This window comes from Lycium barbarum, chromosome 4 (genome assembly GCF_019175385.1).
Source record: "Lycium barbarum isolate Lr01 chromosome 4, ASM1917538v2, whole genome shotgun sequence".
Lineage (NCBI taxonomy): Eukaryota > Viridiplantae > Streptophyta > Magnoliopsida > Solanales > Solanaceae > Lycium > Lycium barbarum.
Window position 1 is genome coordinate 29,076,096 of NC_083340.1, and position 26,875 is coordinate 29,102,970.

The 26,875-nt window shown below is 36.3% G+C and overlaps 1 protein-coding gene across 6 annotated transcripts; it reads left to right on the top strand.

The window, feature by feature from the left end:
- Positions 1 to 25,779, top strand: LOC132635740 (carbon catabolite repressor protein 4 homolog 6). 6 transcript variants are annotated; one of them, XM_060352240.1, is made up of 18 exons: positions 4 to 46; positions 1,221 to 1,418; positions 1,503 to 2,094; positions 6,108 to 6,274; positions 10,874 to 10,939; positions 13,023 to 13,075; positions 14,457 to 14,538; positions 14,698 to 14,741; positions 17,729 to 17,810; positions 20,171 to 20,263; positions 20,435 to 20,467; positions 20,590 to 20,684; positions 21,491 to 21,729; positions 21,827 to 22,626; positions 23,354 to 23,439; positions 23,727 to 23,811; positions 24,980 to 25,106; positions 25,304 to 25,779. In XM_060352240.1, exons 2-17 carry the CDS (start codon positions 1,332 to 1,334, stop codon positions 25,067 to 25,069), a joined length of 2,694 nt encoding a protein of 897 aa, XP_060208223.1. In that variant the 5' UTR covers positions 4 to 46; positions 1,221 to 1,331; the 3' UTR covers positions 25,070 to 25,106; positions 25,304 to 25,779. The 6 variants fall into 6 exon arrangements, 5 of the variants coding, with proteins under 5 accessions (XP_060208226.1, XP_060208225.1, XP_060208223.1 ...); XM_060352238.1 differs by having other exon boundaries at positions 5 to 46; positions 23,348 to 23,439; XR_009580728.1 differs by lacking the exons at positions 24,980 to 25,106; positions 25,304 to 25,779 and adding an exon at positions 23,188 to 23,259 and having other exon boundaries at positions 2 to 46; positions 23,348 to 23,439; positions 23,727 to 23,762.
- The last annotated feature ends 1,096 nt before the right edge of the window (positions 25,780 to 26,875 follow it).

Consider the following 26,875-nt stretch of genomic DNA (forward strand, 5'->3'; position numbering starts at 1 on the left):
AATATCACATTTTTTTTGTTTTTTTGGGTCACATAGGTTCCGGACTCCAAAGCCAGAGAAAAGGACCAAAATCATCCATAATGTTTGGGTTTGGATCAAAATCATGCATATTCTTTCACATGGTGCATTAATAGTACATTATGTTTGCATAAGTGGTGCACTTTTAGTCACAATCCCAAATAAATTTAACGGAAAAGAACAAAAATGCCCCTGAACTTTTAGAAAAGGTATAAAAATACCCTTTATTCATCTATTTTGCTAAAACTACCCTCAATTCAACTTTTTGGCTCATTTATTCCCCTTGACTAACGGACAACACTAATTTTTATTTTTTTTAAAAAAAAATTAAATTGCACATGACATTTTATTACTGAAAAATTGATTTATTCTTTTAAAAAGAAATCTGAAAAATCGTTATTTGTAGAATAAGGAAAAATAATTTTTCAACATCCATTTCTTTAAAAAAACAAATGTAGTAAGCCTTTTATATATATATATATATATATATAACAGAATTGGATTTTCATTAAAACATGTGGAATTTTTTTAAGTTTGGAAAAAAAAATTTAACGGGTGGAAACCCCATTTTTTTTTTAGAAAATTCAATTTTTAAATCTGAAAAACTGATTGTTTTTTTAAGTAAAATGTGCAAAACTAGTACTCCATAATTTTCTTCTAGATTTAAAAAAAGATAGTTTTCTGGTTTTTTTTTAAACACATTTTTTCCATAAAAAATTTAATTTTTTCAGATTTTTATAAAAATCCAATTTTTCACATGTTGAAAAGAAAAAAAATTAGTGTTGTCCGTTAGTCAAGGTTTTACTCGTTAAAAAAAAGTTTTTCAAATTTAAAAAAATTCCAAGGTTTCAGATTTCTTTTTAAAAGAATAAATCAATTTTTCAGTAATAAAATGTCATGTGCAATTTATTTATTTTTAAAATAAAAATAAAAATTAGTGTTGTCCGTTAGTCAAGGGGAATAAATGAGCCAAAAAGTTGAATTGAGGGGTAGTTTTAGCAAAATAGATGAATAAAGGGTATTTTTATACCTTTTCTAAAAGTTCAGGGGCATTTTTGTTCTTTTCCGTTAAATTTATTTGGGATTGTGACTAAAAGTGCACCACTTATGCAAACATAATGTACTATTAGTGCACCATGTGAAAGAATATGTATGATTTTGATCCAAACCCAAACATTATGGATGATTTTGGTCCTTTTCTCCCAAAGCCATCATCAGTTACGAGGGGAGTCAAAACGGTGCCGTATTGCAGAAACATTGGAATTTACAGTTGTTGAGTAGTCAACAATTGAAATGTTATTAGTCAAACATTGATGAAGAAGCACTCTGCTCCTTCCCTGCACCTCCTTGCCGCCACTACTTTCGCCAACACCACCGCCGCCATGTCATCTTCTCAACCGGTAAGAATTACGAAATTCGCATTAACTTCCTTTTCCTTATTTCACAGTTAACTGTTAAACAAAACTCTCCTTATTCCCTTACAGTTCCGAGGCGGCCGTAGCCGTGGCCGTGGCCGTGGCCGTGGCCGGAGAAACTTTTCCGACCATCCTTCCGGCGAAGGAAATGAACAAGACATTGTAACTGGAGACTCTCACTTCAATTCTGTTCGTCAAACCAATCGAAATTTCCGGCCTAGGGCACCAATGCCGAATATCCGTCCTAATCAACAAATATATGGACAATTGCCGCCTCCTCAACCTTTTAACCACAATCAACAATCCTATAGAGCAGTGGCACCACCACCAGGTCTCTATCAGAATCAACAGTTCAATAGAGCACCACAATATTTGAGGAATCACCAGTTTAATCGACCCAATTATTATGACAATCAGCAGTTCAATAGACCGAATTATGGCAATCAGCAGTTTAATCGACCGGATTATGAGAATCAGCAGTTCAATAGACCGAACTTTTATGATAATCAGCAGTTTAATAGACCGAATGTTTATGAGAATCAGCAGTTTAATAGACCGAATTTTCATGGGAATCAGCAGTTCAGGCCACGGCCATTGCCTCCCAAGGCGTTGAATTTTCGGAATTGGGAGTATGCTAGACCCGGACCTCCACCTCATTGCGGTAAATTTGCATCTTTTTTCTATGTTGCATTTAGTTGTTTCTTGGGCTTCGGTTATCGCATTATGCGGCTGTTGTTACTGCTCTCTTCGGCTATGTAATGCTCTCCCTATTATTTGCTATGTCCACTTTAATTCTGTGTTTTCCTTTTCTAATTGCTTTGATATGCAAAAAAAAAAAAAAGTTGCTTTGATATGTGTTACATGAGCTGAGGGTCTTTCAGAAACAGCCTCTCTACCTTTACGAGGTAGGGGTAAGGTCTGCGAACACTCTACCTGTGGGATTACACTGGGTATGTTGTTGTTGTTTCGATGTTGCATTTACTCCAATATAGGTACATTCAACTGTTGGTACAATCCCAAGCTAGGATAAAAGGAAGGTGTATGTGGTAGGTTGACAACCAGCTTAAAGTTAGTCAATTTGATGATGAATCATCGTGTTTGAGATTGAGGCATTGTTGTGGTTGTGGATTTTTGTTGCTTAGATGGAAGGATATACGTAAAGTTAAGAATTCATGTATCCAAATCGTTATATGAATGGTGTATTATGTTTGTAATATGAGTTTGTAGTCATAAAATATGGTCAATGTAGAAATGTTCCTTCGACTTATGGGACAACAGTATGTTTTGAGAAATGCAAAGCAGAATATAAGAGGATATCTCTATGTAGACTAGGTTGATTATTCTTTGAAAAATGCAACAAAATAGGACTTGTTTCATATTAAGTGTTGATATGCAGATGGTGTGGAGAAGAGTTCCAGTGATGCTAACCAATATGAAACTTCCATTTTGACTATAGGAAACCCTAAACCCTAAACCCTAAGAGAAGGGGAGGTAAAAAAAAAAAAAAAAAAAAAAAAGAAAGAAAAGAAGAGGAAGTAGCACGCCCAGTTGGTTCGTCCAAAAAAATATGTGCATTATTTTAAATTACCTGACTCTGATGTACTCGCATGGATTAGGTATCCAAACTTCATGGTTAATGATAGTTCATTTAGTTAAGGAATTTAATGATCTGAATAATAAGGAGGAACTAAATACTGCCATTGATAGAGATAAAAAGGAGGTCTAACTTTGCAACAACCACCTTAGTTAAGTCTACCGTGTTGTGAGTCAGGGAGGTTGATGGTAATGGTAAAACTTTTAGTTTGGGTAGTGATTTTGGAAGCTGAATGAAATCTTGAAAACTCTAGCTTAGGGGAAGTGGACTTTTCTTATGATCAAGAACTCTGTTTGAGGCCAACCCTTAGGACCAACCATAGCCTTTGGAACACGGTGATATTATAATGTGCCCCGCCCCTCTACCCTTCTCTACTTCAAGACCAGGCTTAGTTTGCATGGTGTAGCCTAAGCCCTAGGGGCATCAAGTTCGAAATTGGAGAGGATGAGGATAAAAATCTTAATTGAAATAGTTAGAAACTTTGAACATCTCCAAACTAAATATCGGCAAAAATCATCTCAGGTGACCATCTATCATTTTTTCCTCTACGCGAGCTATTTATATCACCTGTTTGATGTGATCATTTCTAATCTTGTATGGCCATATATCCATCTTAACACATAATTTCGGTGACATTCATCCTGTGGAGGCCTTAGTGGTCCAACATTCTCTTTGATATAAAATTGTGATCTCACAAATGAAGGCACAACATTTTTTCTCACATCATAATGTTGATCTTACCATTGTTTTATGAAAAGATGATTTCACTTCTATGTTATAATCTCAAAAAGAAAGATGATAGGCAGATTTGACTGTAAAGGTCTCTTTGCTGTTTCCTTTCCATAACAGTGAATCTTCACTATCTCTGATGCCTTGAAACTGCTCCGTCCAAGCTCCTAAAAAAATCAATAGTTCTCTCAATTTCTCAGTCATTCAACAATCTTCTAAAGTTTGCTGTCTGCATACATCTACTCATTTGCTTCAGGCAGTAAAGTCAGATTATAGATGTCAGGATATAGGTCTTTCAAAGGCCCATGAAGATGGATCACTATTACTGTGGTGCATCTATTGGAGCATTTGGAGAGAAAGGAAGCAGTGATGCTTCGAGAAAAGGGTTACTCGTGTACATCTTTGAAAGTTAGTATAGATCTTTTAGCCCATTGGTATAGATGGGATATATTGAATGATGTAGAGGATACTATGAACTTTATGAGCTCCCTTGTCTGCTGGCTTCTAATAGGGAGTCTGGATCTTTTGCTTAGATAGGGCATCTGCTTGATGCTGTGTCTAACACCTTTATGATTACCCTTGTAAAAGTTTATAAATCATCAAATTCTTAATTGTAGAATACGATAAAACAGTATCACGTACTTAAATATGAAATAACTTGTCAAAAAAAAAAGAAAAGAAAAAAAGAATCTAAATCATCAGTAGCTCCGTCAGTGTATAAGGCATAACAAAAGAGACTCCGAAGAGGTTAAAGAAGTATGTCCGTCTTGCAATTTGGAAGTGTAGGAAAAAGTGGCTGCTACTTTCCTCCCTGTTGCATATGTAACATACTAACATCTACAGTTTGCCACAACTCTCCTCTGGAGATTTGGTTGTGTGAGACAAGCATCATGTCTAGCTATCATAAAATAGCATAAAGCACACTTTAGATCAATGTAAAGGGCTGCAGGAAGGAGAAGATACCTTGAGATGGAAATGTCACAGAAAAGTTATATTTACAATAAGTTCTGCCTATAAGGATTTGAATCAGATGGGATCTCAGATCAGTTTTTTGCCTGGGAAGCTTATCTGTAAAATCAAAATCTCTTACAAAGTGACTGTTTTCACTTGGCTGGTAGTGAAAGAAGCTGTTCTTATCTAGGAGAATCTCATGAAAAGGGGCATTCATATGTGTTCAAGATGTTTTTTTTTTTTTTGGTGAGCAAAAGGCAGAGACAATTAACCATCTGTTTCTTCACTGTAAAGTGGCTAGTTAGCTGTGAAATCTCTTCACTAGTTTCAGAGGTATTAGGTGGACTATGCCTGGAAGAACAAGAGAGGCTCTATTTAGCTGGAAGACTGAGTGAGATGGCTGTACAAACAAAGACAGATGGAGAATTGTCCTAATAGTAATTTGGTGGACTATATGGAAGGAGAGAAATTCTAGGTGTTTCGAAGGCAATAGTAGCTCCTTGCAAAAAGATTAAAAAAAAAAAAAATCAATTGCATTATAAGTTTTGTTATTGGTGCAGTTCAGAGTATATAGATGACCTTGTTTCTATAGTAGACATCCTAGAATCCTTGTAAGATGAAAGAGGATTCAGAGATAGTCTTGTTTTTACTCTTTCGGATGTAGATTTAAAGATGTAAATTTTTGGACTCCAGCACTTTATGCTGATGATTTATTAATACATTATGTTACCTTGTCAAAAAAAGAAGAAGCATAAAACAGTATCAAATGCTTAAAGAAGCATAAAAAGTATCAAATACAAGGCGAACTATTTAAACTATAAAGTGTGCACAAGGCGTTAGTCTAAGGCTTAGAGTGTATATGAGGCAAACGCTTCACCTATCAATGTGTTTTTAGTCTCTATGGTCACCTCGGATTGTTTAGAGGCTGCCTTGCCTTGAGGCTTGCTCTTGCGAGTTCCATTTTGCCTTTCAAGACTTTGGGGACAACTAACCACCTATTGTGGACACATGAGTAGGACGGGAACCAGGAGCGTTCGCTTTGCGTTAAAAAGTTCCTGTTGCTTGGAAGTATGGAATACATCCTTTCGAGCCCCTTTTGGTTGCTTCTTAGAAAAGAAAAAAAACTTGTTCAAATCATTTTTTTGCTCCCTTTATACCACTATTGGAGCATTCCCTTAATATATTACCAACTTATTCATCTAAGTCAGCTGAACTGTGGTCAGGATTTTAAGATTGTTGCGTGCCAAATATTTTTGACTTATGCTGTTCATCTTTGAGATAATTTGTCTACTTTCAATTTCTGGGTGTATAGCCTATAGGTCATAATTTTTGGTCTTAGCCCTACTAAGATAGGTCTTGACCAAACTGATGAATGTTTTACTTGCTATTATATTTTGCAGAACAGTTTACAGTCTTATCATACAACATACTAGCTGATTACCTTGCTATTGATCATCAGAGAAAACTTTACTTTCACATACCACAACATATTTTGGACTGGGAATGGCGTAAAAGAAGTATCCTTTCTGAGCTTGGATGGTGGTCAGCTGATATATTGTGTCTTCAGGTTATGATTCTTGACTCAATTAATGTTCGCCTTCTATACGCCGAATTGTGGTTCTTTTTTTTTTTTTGAATAAGGTAACATTTGTATTTCATCCAAAAATGTCAGCATATGGACTGCTGCTGAGGCACTTTACAAGTAAAACCACAAGCAGTGGCCTGGGGGAAAAAGAACTAGTTACAATTTACATATTGCCTAGAAAATCTACCAAATCTCCTGCCTCCCCCACTATATCTTGTTTACACCAAAAGTATAAGAGACTAAGACATTTCATTTTAACTATCTGTATAGAATTAGCTTTATCATCAAATTGTCTTGAGTTTCTCTCCTTCCAGATTGTCCACCAAATACAAGCTGGAATGGCTTGCCACCAGTCTTCCTGTGCGTTTCTTCTTCCAATTGCTTCCCAGTTGCATAGAAGTTCTAAAGTTGATCTTGGTAACACCCAATTCACCCCAAGTATACAAAAGAACATGTGCCACAGATGTGCCGTTGTCTGACAATGAAGGAATAAATGCTCATTTGTTTCTGCATTTTTCCCGCAAAATAGGCATCTTGAGCATATCTGTAGACCTCTTCTTTGTAAAGCCTCTTGTGTAGGACAAGCCCTCCTCAAAACTAACCAAACAAAAGCAGAAACCTTATATGGAATTTTAACTTTCAAGTTTCCATGGCCAAATCAGTGATGGGTTCCCAACCTTGTTTTTCTCCCAGTATAGTGTCTTGACAGAGAAATTCCCTTTGTTGCATAATTTCCAGACTGGGTTGTCTGGGGTATCTGTGGTACCGGTGAAGGAATTCAGTAACAAAAGCAGATCTGATACTCTCCCTATTTCCCAGTCATTCAATGCCCTTCTAAACACAAGATTCCATCCTTGTTCTGTCCACATTTGAGATATTTTTTCATTCTTTTGGAGATTGATGATGTGTAAATCTTGGAACAGAGTCCTGAGATTACAATGACCAATCCAATGATCTTCCCAAAAAGAAGTTTTTGTCCCATTCCCCACCTTTATGCTCATATTCTCCCTGCATTCATGCCACATTCTTCTAATAGTCTTCCAAACACTACATCCATAGGTAGTATTCACTTCATTTGTTGCCCATTGGTTCATCAACCCATACTTATGAGCTATGTAATTCTTCCAAAGAGACCTGTCTTCCTTGCAAAACCTCCACAACCACTTCTGGAGCAAACTCTGGTTGTGTAATCTGAGATTCTTAATCCCCAAGCCGCCATGTTGCTTGTTGAGGGTCACAATCTCCCACTCCACCAAGTTGTAGCCTTTGCTTTCTTTGTTGCCTTGCCACAAAAATTCCCTTCTGATTCTGTTCAACTTCTTCTCTATACCCCTAGGGATAGGGAATAGAGACATCATGTAAGTAGGCAAAGCATCCAAGACTGAATTTATCAATATCAATCTGCCTCCAAGGGAAAGATATTGACTTTTCCATCTTGACAATTTATTTTCACATCTTTCTAGCACATCATCCATACCTCCTGTGCCTTATGATTAGCACCCAGAGGCATTCCCAGATATTTTGTGGGCAATGAATCAGTTTGACACCCCAAATTACCTGCTAGCAATTGTAAGTCATTCACCTGATTCACCGGATATAAACAACTTTTATTCCAATTGACGTGAAGACCAGAAATGGCTTCAAAGATGGTCAAAATAGTCCTTAGATGTCTGATCTGATTAACCTCTGCCTCACAGAACACCAAGGAGTCGTCAGCATACAATAAATGTGTTATTTCCATACCTTCACCCCTATTATTTTGTGCTCCAAAGCTCCTTATCCATCCATTTGTTTTGGCTTTTCTGATCATGTAATTTAACCCCTCCATAGCCAATAGGAATAAGAAAGGGGAAAGTGGATCCCCCTGTCTCAAACCCTTCTGGATTGAAAAAAACCCTCTGGACTTCCATTGATTAGGACAGAAATCTTCACATTGGATATGCAGCATTTAATCCAATTAATAGTGATGTTGAGGAATAGGCATAGACTGATGTGGTATGATTCAGGATGTATGGAAATTATTCTAAATTCTAATATAGGTACCTGTCCTTCCTTCCAGGTTGGTATGAAAGGTTCAGTACTATCAATGAATTGGTAACTCTAGTTTGTAAATGTATGTCTATGGGCTCCCAAAGCAAATTTGAAAAGCATGGCTGACTAAAGAGATTGTTTATTTTCCTCCATTTAATCTTTATCTATATGTGTATGTGTAGAGAGAGACAGAGAGAAAAACAAAATAAAGAATTGGGGAGTGTGTACAAATAACTGTCAATTGAGAGAATGCATGAAGACAAGTCTTATGCTTGAGTTCATTTATGTTCACACTCTTCAATATATATTGTTGCATTTCTCAATAGGCGACATTAAACTTATAAGTTTCATGTAATCCTAGTCTATTTACACAACATATCTAACACTTCTCTTCAATTTGGTGCATGCAACTTCTATATATTCGCCAAATTCCTTGCTTGTACAAACTAGTCATTCGATCATATAAACTGTGGCAATGTTTCCTAAGAGTTTCTCTTTGATAAATGAAGAGTGGTGCAGTATACGACCAGCTTTTTGGCCATGTTACAACAACAACCCAGTGAAATCCCACAACATGGGGTCTGGGGAGGGTAGAGTGCACGCAGACCTTACTCCTACCAAGATAGGACGGCTGTTTCCGAAAGACCCTTGGATCAATAGAAAGCGTAAAAAGAGGTCAGATAAGGCCAAAAAATTCAAAGCGATATGGAAATGAAAATGACAAAAGCGACTAACCCATGATGAAGCAGTTTGCAAAGGGGCAGTAGCTATCACAGATAAAATAAGATAATCAAAGTACAGAAAATAACAGATAATAGCAGAAATCAAAGCACAAGAACTTATATCGCGATAATGCGACTACTAATATGACTGGATAAACGATACTATCTACTAGCTTTTTGGCCATGTTAATGAATGAAAATACGTTTACCTGATTTAATTTTAAAAAAAGAAGAAGTGAAGAGTGACGCAATATGTACTGCTTGATCATCATTCATAAGCTCTATGTAAATATATGACCCATCTATCCAGGTTTCAATTCTTTGATAGTTGCTTGATCCCATATGAGTCAACTAGTCACCATTCTCACGGTCCAATGTTTTGTTTTTGCACTGGATCTTGCAACTACACTTTCTGTCTTTTTCTTCCAAGATACTTAATTGCCTCCAACTAAATTGCAGTATCCAAAAGTACATCGTGGGTTAGAACTTAGAGGTGACCCTTCCCAATCTGCATTTGTATACTGAACGGTCTTCTCATGCCCCGATCATCATAAAATAGTCTTTTTACTCCGACTAGATTGCGGTATCTAGAAGTAGATCATTCTGGGTCGTGGTCAAGCCACAGATCAAGTTCTGGATCAATGCCCTTCTTAGGTTAATCTGTTCATTTACAGCTTCACCCCTCTACTGTTGGTTGAGCTATCATGCTCCTGAACTTTTGTTTCTGAGCGCTCGTGTATTTGATAAAGCGGCTTCAGTCTTCACTTCTGTTCAACTTCTTATTGACCTACTACCTAGCCCATCATATCAATATTTGTAGGTTGCTTGATAAAGTGACGTTGCACATCTTGTCCTTTGCACATAATTGAATCAAGAAAACTAGGATAAATGGTTAGCACTATATGTCAAGGGTTTTGTGATGATCAGGCGATTCGAATTATCAAACCGCATGTTCTTAGAACCAATAATGTCAATTCGAAGGACATGTGAGTTCAACAACAAATATAAGAGATTGACCTAACAGCTTTGATGTTATTAGGTCAATCTTGTTTTTTCCTTATCAAGAAAAAGAGAATGACCTAATAACCTAAAAGCTGTTAGAGAAAATTGAACATACACAATCAAGAGATCAAATTGGAGAGGTTTACCTAGAAAATTGCAGGGATATTCACCAGGAAGTCATAAAATATTGTATGACCGGAGCTGGGCTTGACCTGGATCTTCACCAAGCTCTGATCTGAATGGTGGGTGTGGGCGTGCATCCTCTTTGGTCAGTAGACCAATTGTCGGGTTTTGTTAGTTGGAAGTATCAAAGTCGTGGTGGTACTGCAAAACACTCACAGATACTACGAATGACTCAACGAGCACTCACAGTCACTATAAAGCGATGAGATTTCTCTCTCTAAGTAGTTGGTTAATCCATAACTTCTTGCTGTAGCTCTGGTACCACGTGAAAGAAGAGACATTAGAGAAAGGATTGACAGAAGGTTATGTTCACATTCGTAAAAATATATTGCTACATTTTTTATGTGAAACACTTACAGACACTTTTATATGGTGTATGTAAGCCTAATCTATTTATATGATCTATCTTTCATATATATGTGTGTGTGCATATATTTTATTTTCCCTCCAAAGCTTAATATAATCAATCATCATCTTTCCGGAAAAGTAAAGTTCCTTTGAAAATTAATGTGAGTCACCATATGTTCTAACCCTAATCATCATTCGTAATCTCTTTGTCTGTGTTTTGTTGTTTTATTTATATTTTATATCATTTCTAGTAGAAACAATTCTTGGTATGGCTTATGATGTTTCCTCATTTCAGGAGGTTGACAGATTCCAGGAGTTGGAGGCAGAATTGAAGTTGCGTGGATACAGTGGCATCTGGAAGGTTTTTGATGCTTTCATGCTATTTATCACATGTCAAATTATTTGTTGGTGACTTATGTTGATTAATATGTTGTGAGGAAGTGCCAGAGGGAGGGCTGCCCAACCGAACCCAAGAGGAATATATCTGTAGCATCCCAATTTTCATACATTGAAATATGCATCACGAATCAACATTTTCTTGTGAAGTGCAATGTGTAAATATGGTTAAATTTGAAGCTTCACCCCCTCCCCCTGCCATATAAAATCTGTAAAGTCGAGATGAGGACCCCACATCTGCTGGCATGTGATGTTTGGACATAGAATCGAGTCCTTGTGAATGGGCAAAGCCAGGTGCTCTTATTTTACGACGGTAGGGACGATTGCTTCGTGATAAATTTAGCAAAAGATCTTGGAGGGAGGCTTTTTTACTTGATTTTGGAATGCCAAATAATCCTCTATATGTTTCAAAACAAGGAGGGGTATATAATTTCATTTGCTAATTCAGTAAATCGAAACCATTATATCTTTTCTTCGATAAATTCCAAGTCCTTGGATTTAAAGAGGACAATTCTCTCAATTTTTTCATCCATTCACTCTAAAGAATCCCCTTCTTCCCATTTACATTTTTCCTTATTTCTTCATTTCCTCCATTGATACCCGCAAAGCCTCCTTACCCATAAACCCTGGGACTCACTTTTTTTGGCCCAGAGCCCAACTTTATAATATAATATCCTTCCTCTCTACCTCCTAACAATAATCGAGACTTTGTTTTGCAAGAATCAAAATGGATATGGTTCAGATATGGTCACATGATTGATAATGTTGTCTTAATTGTCACTGGAACTTTGCATGAGAGAGATGTCCAAGAATTGTTGGGCAATGTTCGGAAACACCAGGTTTGGTTGGAGGAAATTTTTATTTTTCTCCCTTCTGTTCATCTTGTACGTACACCCTAGATTTCCTAAGGCATTCTAAAAGAGTAAGCAAGAAGGAAAGTTGGAGTTAGACCCCTTTGGTGGTTTGGACAAGACGAGATTTCTCTGGTGGTGAGCTTCTTAACTAAAAATTATTTTTTGGAGTTCTCATTTCACGAACTCGAGGCAAAGAGGAAATATATGTTTAATCCTGTTTTTTTGACTGAACAGTCAGTTCACATATACTACTGTGAAGAATTTCTTCTCATTTCACACGAGTGAATTGAAACCTTTCATTATTTAGTTTGTATGTTACCTCATAAATTGAATTTTCAGATATTCCACTGTGCTACATGACCATTGTACTTGTAAGCTTAGATTTCTGGAGGAGAAAAGTAAATAACTATATATAACTTCGTAATCTGGAGGTCATGCACTCCAAATCAGTCTGGTGTTGCTTATTGCAGTTGTCATTGCCACCTTGCCTGGTTCTTTGCCATTCCGTATTTTCTTCCCTCTTTTGCTTACCTAGTCTATTCTAGTATTAGGAAAGGAGTACCTGCACTAAAAGAAGTAGAATATCAGAGAGATCTGTTCCAAAAATAATAAATTCCCAGTTGGACTTTGTCATAAGATTTTCTTGTTGGAGAACTTTATTTCAAGTTTCTTCATTAGCTAGTAAAAGCTAAGTGCTGCTTGGTGGTCTGGATATCTTTTCTTGAATTGTGTGGATCAATGGATCACGGAGTGTTGTAGTTATATGAAGTTGCAGCTAGTGTCATGTTTTTCAGCGCTTAATAAAAGGGAAATGTGGAGCCTGATAAGAAAGAAGATAGCGCTATAAAACTGACTTTTCTCGATGACAAATAAATAAAAAAGAAAAATTCTCCTTATTAGATAGATCTGTTGGTGCTAGCTTCTTAGTGAACCTATATCACCTAGACCTTTCATTCTGCCATGAAGTGCTAATGTTCTAACCGCATTGAATGTAAATTCTACTTTATAAGTATCCTTCACATACACAGATCACCATTTGAATCATCCATATCTGGTACTTGCATATACATAGTTGTGCCCATAACTGGCTCTGAGAACCTTATTACTCTTGAGCCACAAGAACAAATGCATAGTTTGTAGTAATACTTTCTTGTGCCATGTGGAATAGATTAACATGATTTATATTTGATGTAGAGGCGTACCGGAGATCCAGCTGATGGATGTGCAATATTTTGGAATACATCAAGGCAAGATTTTATAGTCTTTGCACCCCCAAATCAGAAGGATAGACTAAATAGACAATGCTGTTACTTATTTGTCGCAAGAGGAAACAATTTTTTTTTTAAAATGCTTTTTGTTGTAGATCCATTTTTTTGTACATTTGATCTACTCATGCCTTTGCAGATCTTTGATACTTTTAGCTGTTATGTGTATTTTTAGGTGGCTTTTATATTTAGCTTGTCTTTCTGGATTTTACATTGTTCTTACAGGCTCTATGCAGCTGTGATTTCTAGTAGTTAGTCCTCTAAATTTGTTTTACTTCTTCTTTGGCAATCCAATAGCACTTGTTTGCACATATAATAAATGAATTAGTTGATAAAAAGTGTTCTTTATGGAGAAGTGTTAACAGCATAATACTTCTTTCTGCACTGGCAAACATAATCAGCCAACCAGTCTATCATGTTTTAGTGTGTGTTGTTTCCTTGATTAGCTAGTCACATTTAACTCCCTAATGCTATGATCAACTTAATTCGTTTCGCACTGGCAAACATAATCAACCAATCAGTCTATCACATTTTAGTGCATATTGCTTCCTTGATGAGCTAGTCAGATTTTACTTGCCGCATGGTATGATCATCTTCGTTTGAACTCCCACGGATATTAAAATTTTGTCCCTATGTTTCTTATAATGTTACTACTTTTGCTTCCTGATTTCCACAGATTTGTATCTTTTGGCAGTTTTGAACCTAAAATTATATTGATAAATGTTAAACTCTTATTGTACTTCATTGCCGGATATGGTTGTTTTGTTATCGCAACTGCTGGGTCTGTATATCTCTTTCAGTAAACACACAGTCACTGATTTCAGCTTTTCCAAAAGCTTGTATATAAGCTATTGAATTTGTTGTACTGATGTGTAGAATTTATTGTACTGTTGTGTACAGTAAGAGGTAATTTGATGTGCTTAGTAGCTCAGTGATTAGTAACTACGTGTCTGTTTAATTTAACATTGGTGTCATAGAATCCAGTCTTATATCACGTCTTTGCCAACTTTATAGTATCATTGGAAATGTGCATGTCTATGTGTCAGGATGCTGTACTCCAGCTAAGTTTGGAACTTGCTAGATATGCTCGAGGTCTTTTAAGCAGGCTGGTAGTCGTTTTCAGACTGTTGCCAAATATAATCTGAGTGTATTTTTAGAGATTCGCGGTTCCGCGGTATTAAGTCTTACTTTTGCTTGACTAGTCTCAGCTCCTTAATTAATGCACTATTCAATGATTTGCTTTATCATCTTAATATTAACCTTGTTGTGTTTATTTTTGGCAAATGCAGTACGTGTAATGGCATCTAAACTACTAGTCCATGATATTATCTTGTTTGAATTTTATTTAAATTTTTTATGTTAGATTCAAGTTGGTGCATGAAGAATTTATTGAATTTAAAAAGTTTGGGCTTCGGGATAATGTTGCCCAGATATGTGTATTTGAGGTGCGTAAATTCTTCTAAAGTATCATTTCCATTGCTTTAGTGTGAATCTTCAAGTGTAAAACTGTGTAAATTCTTCTGAAGTATTATTTCCATTGCTTTAGTGTGAATCTTCAAGTGCAAAACTTTCTTTCTGATATTGTGTTTATCTCTTTCTATCAGTCTCTAGGTCAGCAAAGTAAGAGTTCACCAGCTCCCTCAGCAAGGTAGGGTACTAGGGTCTTCTTTGTTTTGACAATTGCACTGTAAAACAACTAATCTCTTGAAAGTTTGATTCGTACCTTTTAGATCAAATATCTGTTGAGGCCTCATTTCTGCTGGAAATTCCTGCATCCTCGGCCTTTTTCTCATTTATTTTTTTATTTTTTTCCTTATCCCCAACTAAATATTATGCAACTTGGGTGATTTCTTCTGTCAATGTATACATCAAAAGAAAGTTATTTTTTCTTTTTCACTTCTTTCAATTATTTGGCATGAGATTATTAAACTGATAAGAAAAGGTTGAAGGAATTTATCAAAGAGTAAAGCCCTGGGGAGTGAGAAACCTTCAGCATATCATTATTGAAATTAAATTTTTTTTTGTCCAATTGAGGATCCTAATCAATTTAATCTATCCACTGGTTACATTGTCTGTGTTAGATGTGTTTATAGTTATTTTTGAATTTAAAAGAGGAAGTTTTGTGAAACAGCGCAAACCTTAATGAAATAGTTTCAAACCAGGAATGCAAGGGTAAAAAGTATCCCTGTGATCACTTGGTCGTGTTGATACCTGTTTCTCATTTTTTTCCTTAAAGTGGCCACTTTGTATCTTTCCTTTTCTTCTGATATTGTTTTTTCTTTTTCTTTGGAATTATACATCTTCAGTTGTTAACTCTTTTTTAGTTTTAATTGCAAACTGTAATCTTTGAGTACACAGTATTTTTTGCTGATTTAAACTATTAAAAAAGTCAAATGAGATAGCGAGGACTTACAAATGTTAGTTTGACTTACACTATGCAAGGCAAAAGCCTGCTATGTCTCCCAGATAATGAGAAATAATCTTCGTGAAATTCATGCTTCAACCACAAACCTGTTAGACGGAAGAAGTAATTACAAGTGATATTAGATGTATCCATTTGATGCAAACTATGATCTTTGAGATGAAAAGATTTTGATGATTTCAGCAAGATAGAGTTCAATGAGATGGTTGTGAAATACCAGTATTAGTTAGACATCATTTAATAGGATGGAAAGATTCTGCTCTGCTCCCTACTCCCAAGTAATGGCAGCGCTTTTAGAGCTTCGCTTCAGCTGCGAAACATTTTGATAGATGAGGAAAATTAAGCAGGGGAAAGTTTTGCTCACAGTTCGTCTATATGAGATTCAGAATTCAAAATGTCTCCACTGCTGCTACTGAGAATTGTCATGATACGGAATCAGAAAATGACCAGAAAGATTAATAAATACAAAGATGAGAATATTATATAGGAAGTATTCAACTATTAGGGCAGTTGCACAGTATTGCAAGTTGAGAACATATATGAATAGGAATGGGGAAAGAGCATGCCAGAACATTGAACCTTGAGTCGCAAAAGCTTTCTGTATGAGTGGAAATGCTGGTTCTTTCAGATTAGATACTTAGTATGACAAACCACAATTGTGATTTATGAGGCTATACCCTTAGTCTAGAACTAAAATGCTCATTGAGACCAAAAGTAGTATAATGATTCTAAAATTTTGTAATCATTGACTTGTTTTTATTTTGTTTTTTTAATTCAAACTCATTCGTAAACAACACAGAATTAAACAACCTTCTCTTTGTAGAATTTCCTTGTCCCATATTTGCGTGATAATACATTAGGTGATGTGCATTTGCTCTTGAATTATTTGTTTGAATATCTTATTTCCTTTCAAACTAAATACAGAAACCAATGTAGTAGGATTATTAACTAATGAGCAGTGTGAGATCGAAAAACAAAGTTCTGAATCAGATAATGATTAAATTAAAAGGCCTTTAAGAAACAAAGTTAAGCTCTACAAATAGTTTTCTTTTCTAACGCTTTCTCCCCCTTACTCTGTGTGTGTGAGAGAAAAGAAAATCGAGAAGAAATGCATATATTGGCTCATTGAGGTTCTTTTCACTTGGTACAAGGTTGAACACACCCCACTATAATTCGCCGAAACAAACATGCTTCTCCACTAGTTTGAGAATTATCTATTCAACTATGGCATTGTATCTCAGCATTGTAGCAATACAAGGAGAAAGAAGAACTGTAGCTATCTGCCGGAGATTTCGTTCAACTCTAGTTTGAAGGATCTAGCCAATAAATTCAAAGATTTATAGACAAGGGGAAGATGAATGGCATACAGAAACATCAACCAGGATTTTTGAGGTGTTGTGAAGACAGCCAATTCTATTTAAAAAATCGAGTTTAATCATATTGTTTTATTTTCTTTTTGGTGTTGAGGATTTTGTAAATGGTTAATGATTAGTACTTGACCTCTTAGAATCCCTAAAGGACAAGAAAGGGATATACTTCTATTTTGGCTCATGTGTACGGTTTTTACAACACTTCCTTAGTGTCACTATGATAAAATATTTCTGTTACGCTTCTGGCTATGGATAGGTAAACTATAATTCTGTTTCTCTGTTCTTCATCACTAAACTGCTTGTGAAGTAATGAGATTCAGGATTGTCTATCATATTCTTCTTTCTCTTCAGCAGCATTCAAGAAGTCTCTCTCTCTCTCTCTCGAGTACATGGAAGGTGATGGCTTTCATGTGAATGTTCCTTCACGTAATTGCACTTTGTCTAAAGAGAAGGTGCCCAATTGTAGTTTCTGAATGTAAAGATGTGGATTGTTCAAGAACTCTAAATCTCGTCGTTTTTGATGGGGTACATATGTTATTTTTTGTCAGAACCAGTGTTATATCATTTACAACTGTGTTTTCCAATTTTTTTTTTCTTTTGGTAACTGCAAAAGAAGCTGGTTTAGAGAGTGTATTCTTATAATTGTTTTTCGAGGCCCTTTCAATCAGATGTTTCTACATAGATTAGCCAATGATAGCAGTTGATTGTGTGTTTGATATTCATTGTTGCTATGATTTTACAAGTTCAGATGCTATTTGGAGCATTTCTCTTGAGTTCCTAGTATGAGCCAAACTTGTTGTCATTATTCTTTATTTGCTAAGTTGATGTATCTTACACTTGCAGCCCCGGTGACTCCAATAAGGTTGTAATTTGTAATACTCATGTGCTTTTCAATCCTAGAAGGGGAGAGATTAAGCTCGGACAGGTACTTATTGTCAATAAATACTGTCTTTTCACCCGATTGATGTGTGCATGAATTTATTTGGAGATCAGCTATCCAGTATTTTTATATCCTATACTTGGCAGTTATCTAGTCATACGTTACTCTACTTCACACATTAGCGACCTGCTAGATTGTAGTCAATGCTCATGTATGTATCCTTACTGCTTGTCCCCGCTTGTTCGTTCTGTACTAAAATCCATTTACAGAGAAGGTAGTAGTAAAGAGAAACTAGTATTCGTCATGTTTCTGTGATTAAGTGAATACAACCCTCTGTGTTTATCAGAGGGAACTGGGAAGTGCTAAATAGAATAAATTGACATGAATTTAGAAAATGAATGCCCAAGGCTGTTGTTCTTTCTTCGCTCGTGCTATATTTTAAGTTGTTAACTTGTTAATTCACTGAAGTTTTTTATAGCATCCTATCGTTGTATTTTTTATGCTGTTCTCTCTGTAATGGCATGGTAAGGTTAAACACGAAGTTCTGAAGTGTATTTTGTATTCTTGAGTTATGGTGTCTCTCAACTGCTTTATCTTAATTTTGCTTCCCCGTCATTCTTTTATATGAGGACATGAGGGCTTCCATGTTTGACTTTTTCTTTATCTTTTATGTTTATAAATAAAAAATATAGATTTTCTTTTGAAATTGGTAACGACTTGTATTCACAGTAAAATTCAGCTTCAATTGATGCTGAATTGTAATCTTTAGAGCAAAAGTATAAGGAGCACCCAACAAAAACTTACACTTACACTTTTCCTATTAAATCTCCTAGGTCTCCTATCTCCCCCCACAAATTTTGCTTACTCCAAAAATAGAAGAGATTTAGACAATTCATCCTAACTTTCTGGATAGAGCTTCTAGTGTTCTCAAAAATTCTAGCGTTCCTTTCCTGTCATATTGTCCACCAAACACTAGCTGGGATTATCTGCCATCAGTCTTCTTCTCCACCAATCTTCCCTACACTCTTCCAGCTTAACCTATAAAAATATAGAACTTTCTTAACCTGAAAGTTGGATAAGTTAATATTTCGTGCAGAGATAAAACATTAAACAGCTCCAATCTAGGGAAATCAGTTGATGCTTAGAAAGGCATAGAAATAGCTGTGTCCCCCAAACTTGATGGGGAAATATAAGCTGGAAGGATTTGAGTATTCTGATATGAGGACCTATTTTCCTCAAAAAGGGTTTCCATCTTGGGAAGAAGCAGACATTTATCAAGAAAAGCATTAGCACTGCACCTAAACTGTTTTACTTGATCCGTTCCTTACTTCAAAGCTTCAGAAGGAGTTGTTTTTGTAAATGTCTCCAAATTCTGCAAATATCCAACAGCAAAAACAAAACTATATTTATCCCAAAGACAACATTTAAACAATTGCTATAGGGATTGGTAAAATTCCCTTCTCTTTCCACTAAATCTGTTTGCTGATGCTCATACATTGTTATCCTCTAAGATATATTTGGTAGAACTGTCTTCTTGTTACTCATAAAGTTGGTTGTTCCCGTAAAGAGATGGCAATGGGGTGGGCCGGTGGGAAGATTTTATGCGGGGTGTGGGTTAAAACAATCTGAAAATTAGAAGGTGGAGGGGCGGGTTCTTTGCGGATGAAGAGCTACTGGGTGTACTTGCTGCATTTGAATGCTATTTAAATTTAAAAATGTGTTGCGTGACAGTATTTAGTGGTTATTTTTTCAAGAATTACCATTTCATTTGGTTTGTTAGTTCATTTTTTTTTTTTTTTTTTTTAAAAATCTGGTGTTTGACATTGCTGGCTGGGCAACTAAGTCTGAAACTTGGAGACGCCAATCTCAAGCAATTGCGTTACTCCATCTTCAACCTAGTAGGTACTTAATAACTTAAACATCCAAATTCTTTAATTTGGCCAGGCAACACTTATAAATTGAATAATGAAGGTCCATTAGAACACGGTGAGTACTGTGTTGTAAATTTTTACAGGACTGATGCAAAACCTGAAAGTATTCAAGGGTACTTCTGAGGTCAAAGAAGGATTATAGGTACAGATTTTACTGAAACATGTAAATAACAAAGTAGAAGAAAAAGAGAAAAAAGGTGAATTTATGCGGGTAAAATACTTGGGGGTTAAGGCTTAACCTGCCCCGCCCCCTCCCCGTCCCGTCCCGTTTCCATCCCTACTTCCCTCCTTTAGAATTAGCATACTTGGCAGATCTGTCTTGCTTGTTTACTCATAAATTTGGTTTGCTTTTAGTCTTTCACTTCATGATTAATGCCCCTTTTTCAGTTTAGCATTTGTAGATGCAGAGAAGATTCCACTTGATTGGATTCAACTCTTATTCTGTCTAGTGTAAGTAAATTTTTCTGCAACCAGGTTAGGGTGCTTCTGGATAAGGCTTATGGTGTTTCAAAACTTTGGGACAATGCTCCTATTGTGATTTGTGGAGATTTTAACAGTACACCAAAGGTGGGTTCACTAATTCCCATTGAAGCGCTTATGCCATGTTTTCCAACAGTGCATATTTTTTACTCTTACTTTCTCGTGAGAATGTTATGTTGTAGTGCAATAATATGTTCACCTTTTTACTCTTTACCAGAATCCATGCAATAATTCCTTATTATTTTTCTCCTTTTCCAGAGTCCATTATACAACTATATTGCCGAGGAAAGAGTAAGCTTTAAACGATATTTTGTTTCTTGCTTCTGCGCCCCACCCTTTTTTCTTCTGTGCCTATTATTGAGGATATGATGATTCTGTGCTTTGGGATGCATTTTGGGCACTTTTTCTTGCAGCTGGACTTATCAGAAGTGCCTCGGGATAAAGTGTCAGGACAGGAATCAGCTACAATTAATACAGTGAAGCGTAGTAGCCTCAATGCTAGTGCTAGGTATTGATTCTTACCTTACTAAAATAAATTACGGTAAGTTCACGGAGACTTTGTAGTACAGTGGTTCCTCCTCGGCCTTTGCTTCTGATTTCCTTGAAACAGCTTATGTATAATCCTATAAGTTTTCTACTTCAGTATCATCGCTCAACTAGACCCCAATTCCAAGCTAGTTGGGGTGGGTTAATACATCCTGTATAGCATTCCATTTTATTAGGGTTCAGTACATTCCAATACTTGTCTATAAATGTATCTTTTAAGGTAAATCTGTGGCTTTCTAAAACTAGAGGTTCTTTAAAATTCATGCTTATCGCTACTCTGGCATACGAGTTTCTAATCAAACTAGAAAGACTCTTGACAAACACTATACTTGGTATAAGTGTAACAACAACTAGGCATTAATCCCAATAGTTGGTATTGCTAATTTGGATTTGAAGGAAGCTGAAATCACATTTACTTCTCTGTCTGATCTAATCATTCCAATCTTGTCTATTAATAAATATCTGACTAAATGTGGTGCCCATTGTTTCTGAGGATTTGATTTGGCTTGTAGGAATTGCAGTAAAAAAGATAATAAAATGCAAGATCATTACGGATCTATCATTTCTTTGGATTTGTTGATCACATATTGATTTTGAGCCACAAGTCTATTCAAAATTGCAATTGGGTTTCTATTTTTTTAATTAAGAATCTTGTGTTCTTTCAGTAAATGTGAAGGAAGCTGAAATCACATTTACTTCAGACCCTTGATTGCTTTCTGGATCCACTCTTGATGTTTCTAAAACTAGAATTCTCTTTTGATACCACAGACACCAGGATGCAGTTAACTCTTCTCGAAGTTCCACAGTGGCTAGTGAGAGAGGGGTGAAAGACAGCAAGATGGCATTAGATGTACAGAAGCTCGATACTCCAGAAAAAGATTCAGGAACTGGATCTTCTGCATGTACCTTGTCTCAGCCTCAGAGTTCTGTTGTATATAAGCCAGGAAGTTCTTGTATGGTTACCTCATGCTCCGACAGTACAAATGATTTACCTAGAGAAATCCATGGTAATGTATCTGACAGTTTCAGTCGAACTCTTTCTGTCTGTTGGTGTCTTTAGAGAAAGTTCAAGTAGTTCTAATGGTGAAAGCTCATTTTCTCCAGTTGAAGGTACGAGTGATGAAGCCAGTTCATTAGAATCTTGTCAAGAAGATGAATATGATAAGGACTCTGAGAGTGGATATAACAATGCCAGCCCTAATGCTACATCCAGCTCTTCTCACCAGAATTTTGAAGCAGAAGTGCGTACAAGAACCGACTCATATGGAGAAAAGGATGGACAGTCTAAAGTAGGTGATTTTGGTTCTGAAAATGTGGTGAGCATTCAGAGACCTACAATAGCCCATTGTTCAGATGTGTCATCGACGGGGCAATTTTCTGATTCTTCAAATGCACATGAAGTTTCTCTTCTGGAAAGCTCTGGAAGTGTGTTGTCAATTGGTAAAGAGAGTTCCCCTAAAGCATCACTTGAACTTAAAAACTCATACACAGAGTCTTGTTTTGGCGTTTTGTTGGATGAAAAGATGGACAACTTGTCACTTAATGTGGTCTCTGAAGGCACAAAAGAAGATGAACTTTTAGGCGAAAATCGTGACACATTTTTGTCCCAGTTACATGGTGAAGCTGGTTCCTTTCCATCAGACTCTAACCAATTTCAAACTACTGCTCTTGAGGAAATGGATGAGTCATTAAAGAAGTATGACGGTTCCTTAGAGTTGCGCCCTTTAAGTGAGGCGATTGCAGATGATGCTCCTGATTTGGAAACTGAGGTTGTTGACGGGGAGAGGTTTAGTTATGATCCATCAGCATGGACTCCGATGGATATAGAAACTGCTACAGGCTATGCAGATTGCACAGTGATGGAACATAATCTGAAGTTGACAAGTGCATATAGGGAAGTAGAGGTAGCTCTTATTTTGTTGAAATTGGTAACATATTTATATATAAATGCACTATGGCTAAGCACAAGCCATATATACAAAAAGAGAGTTTACAGGAAAAATATCCTTATGGCAACTTCACTCAGGAAAAATATCCTTATGGCTCATAGTTGAGTGACCACTATTCACAAGAGGTTCTTCTTTACACCAAAAATGAAATAACAAAAGAGAGTTCATTTTAATATTCTGGATTGAACTGCCTTTTCCTTCCAAGCATCTCAGATTTCTCTCCCTCCAAACAGTCCACCAGATGCCCCCTGTTCCAGCATTTCAACAATTCTAAGGAGCTTTTTGGCATTGCCCAACTGATACCTCGCATACACAGAAGGATGTCCATATTTGTCTAGTTACTTCACAAATAAATGCTTGTTAGTCTCTGCTGTCTTGCCACAAAGATGACATCTAGAGCACAATTGTATGCCTCTCTATATTAGTTTATCTTCTGTTAGACATGCTTCTTTCACTACTAACCACACAAAACATGCCACTTTGTATGGAATTTTAACTTTCCATATGCGTTTCCAGGGCCAGTAGAGGTAGCTCTTATTATACTAGGCTTTTAGTCTCTATGTGCTTTTCCCAATTCCCAATCATATTGTAAGTATTTACGATATATTCTTCACTTGGCTGGTAATCTGGCTGGCTACTTGCTCATTTTTTAACACTGCAATTCACATATTGGCAGTTGCAGGATTTTTCTGGAACAAGAGATTCAACAGGAGAACCTGAAGTGACCAGCTATCACAGGCTTTTCATGGGTACAGTTGATTATATATGGTGAGCATCTTTAAATTCTCCCTTAGCTTCTGCTTCCTTTTTTGTTTAATTCAAACATTGTTGAACAAATATAAGATCCCAGATTGATTTATAACACTACCATAGTTATTCACGACTTATTTGAAATGCTCTTGATATTAGGGTTCCTAAAGAACCTGACCGTGGTGTTTTATTTTTATTTTTATATATGTCAGATGCATATGCATCTCTGTGGTTGATGGTTTTGGTATTCCATCAGTTAGAACTCAAGAATAACATGAAAAGCTAATTGTTCAAATTACACTCAGGCGTTCTGAAGGGCTTCAAACTGCAAGGGTGCTAGCTCCGATTCCAAAAAACGCCATGCAATTTGTGAGAGGTTTCCCTACTAAGGTATGTTGGTAAAAGAAACTACGAGTAGTTTCTTTACAGAACAACTGTTCTGATTCATCTTTGCTGTGCAGAAATTTGGTTTTGTCATGCATGGTGGAATATTTGTTTGATCTCCTTTCATATAGTGGTCTTAGTGCTACGGATACCACATTTAGATTTTAATTTGCAATAGGGATGAAATGCGACTTAACTTCCTGAAATTCTAAATGACTTGTGTACCTGCTGCCTTCTGAACATTAAATCATCTGCATCGGCTTACTGTCATACTTAAGAGAAGTTCAGTGACAGTTTCCAGGTCAAGATAGTTTCACCTTTGTTAATGACACATTGCCTTAAAGCATGTGTCACTTAAAGCATAAGAAGAATCGTAGCAGCCAGTAATAATGTCTGAGATGAAATGTCTGGAGATGTGTTCATCCCCATAGTCAGTAAAAGCTTTATTCACCTCCTTTGAAGTATTATAGGAAGCATTTTTTTATATCTCCTCTTTCTAAATTGTAAAGTGGTGCATAGTCATCTAAGAACTGATTATTGCATTGGTAAGTATTTTCTGCACATCCTGCAAAAGCTGTCGTTTTTAGATCTTCTAATGATTGTTGGTGGTCATCTTTTGTTCGCTCTTTTGAAAACCATAAGAGCTATCAAGCAACCAACAAAGCAATTGAAAAAAATGCATAGTCAATACACCAAACATTTCTGGGTTGAAGCGCCAACCTTGTTTACAATGGTAGCTATGGGATATAATATGAGATACAGAGTGGGAATGAAAACACATGATCTAAAAGCTGTTTATGTAGCTCTTGGCAAGCTTGAGCACGTGGCATATGACTCGATTGTTTGTTGGGAAAAAAGTAATATTGGACTCAGTTCAGTTTGCTATGAACCATGCAGGTTCATGGTAGACATGCATCTTCTAAGGATATGGGTTCCCAGTAGTTTCAGTTATAACATGAATGACATCTGCAAATGCCCCATCCTCTTTTATTGAGCCGGATATTCTTACAAACTTTACATTAATAGATAGACGTGATGTATTGAATTAGCTCGTTCTGTTACAACTCTTACATTTATCTAGATGCACTTTTCATTAGCGACTTGTCTTCTAGCCATGTACTTAATGTATTGAACATTTTTTTTTTCTTTCTTTGTTTGTTTTCCGACTATCCAGAAGTGGGGAAGTGATCATATTGCTCTGGTTTCGGAATTCGCTTTCACAAATGATTTATCCGCTCAGGATACTAGCGGCCAAAAGCAGTAAAATTCTGTGCACACCAAAGGACTATATGAATTTTCAGGTTAGAAGTTGAACCTTTTATTTGCAGTCCATAGAGGAGTGTTTCCTCTGATTTTCTACATAAATTGGTTAATACTGTCTTTTCTCTTGAATTTGGAGTTTCATATCCTTCAATTGGAGGAATTTCTACAAGTTATAAGCTGTCGATCCATTTTATAGCTTCATCCTTTGCAGTATGTAAAATTTTTGTTCTTATAGGGGATGAGGGGTGATATTCATTGTCGAAGAGCTTCAACCAGGATATGAAGAAAAGATGAAGGGGCTTGAGGGTACTAAGTAATGAAGATGCTAGTGCCTCAATAAGTTAATTGATACACGAGTTCTGCTTTAAGGGTAGTATGTGCTTTATCCCTTTCACTAGCAGTGGGGGGAAGAAGTGAATTCTAGGGGTTCTACAAATTGTGTTAAGGAAGCAAACTGTATCAACATCAATTGCTGTCTAGATCGTTCTGCAACGTGTATTGGGATCATCTGAGTGTTTATGCTTTAATTTTGAAGTCTTTTTGTTTGCTAGCTTGTTTTATTCCTCTTTTGTTTTCTTTTTATGCATCAGGAAAGATGAACTATTGTCATTGTTCACTTAATTAACTGCAGAAGTTGTTAGGGTTATCTTTTACAAAGAATTACATTTAGAAAATGTTTCACTCTTCTTCGAATGGCAGGATTTTCCTCCACCTTTAAACTATTATCACTTTTCTTTGAAAGTAAACACTTAGACAAAATCCTTTGGTAAATTTAGAGGTTATTAGGTAAGAGTAATTATATTATGAGGATTTGGGTGATAAAAGAGCATGTTTATATGCTTGTCTATATGAAAATCTTTACTTTGTCGGAGATATGCCAAGTCATACTTGTGTGAGGGGTAGTCTTTAGTTCCTAAATGGCTTTTATAGGTCCCACATTCTTCATCTCTCGATGACTACCAAACACCACCCAACCCCCTCAATCTCCCGTACCGCCCTCCTCTTCTTTCATTTTCATCTTCACCAGTAATAAAGTTTTTCAGATTGTCCTATATTGTCAAGATAATAAAATTCTGATAGAGCTTTAGCAAATTGGAAAATATATAATTCATTAGAGTAGAGAGTTCTAACTATTCTCTATATGAGCACAAATTAATAGCTACAATAACAATTCACATGGTACCATTTTGAGATTGCGGACGAGCCATTTGAAAATATTCACTGTGTGGGCAGGTGAGCTCAATTTAATCGGTAGCCTAAAGCAAACCTTTACGAAGACGTTTTAAGCGTTTTTATTAAAAAATTATACATTATTTGAAATCGATATTTCTTAATTTTTTTTAGATGGAAATTTCTTATTATTCCTTCTTGTATATGCTCTTACAATCAACTTCGATTAGCGACTTGTTCATATGCTAACGAGGAGTTAGCCGAGATCATGCTCGGCTTCTCTTGGCCTAGCTAATTGGGAGTTAGCTAAAGTCACCAACTCTATGATGATTGATGCGGAACATGGATCAATACCAAGTGGAAGAATTAATATGTTTGTGGGCCTGATAGACGCGGGGGTTGCACGGGGTGATAGCCCCCTGCAAAGGACGAAGCAAGTGTTTATGGTTCATTTCCTACTTGAAAAATAGCTTGGAGGACATCCGATTACTACTGAGTTTAGGGTCTTTTGCAGTCTATATATACATGGCTTTTCGCATAATTATGTATCTTAAAAAAACATCGGGTTTCACGTAAAATTGTTTGTTCTTCTTTTTCGTCATCATTGCTTTAATTCTCATTGTCTCACATCAGTATA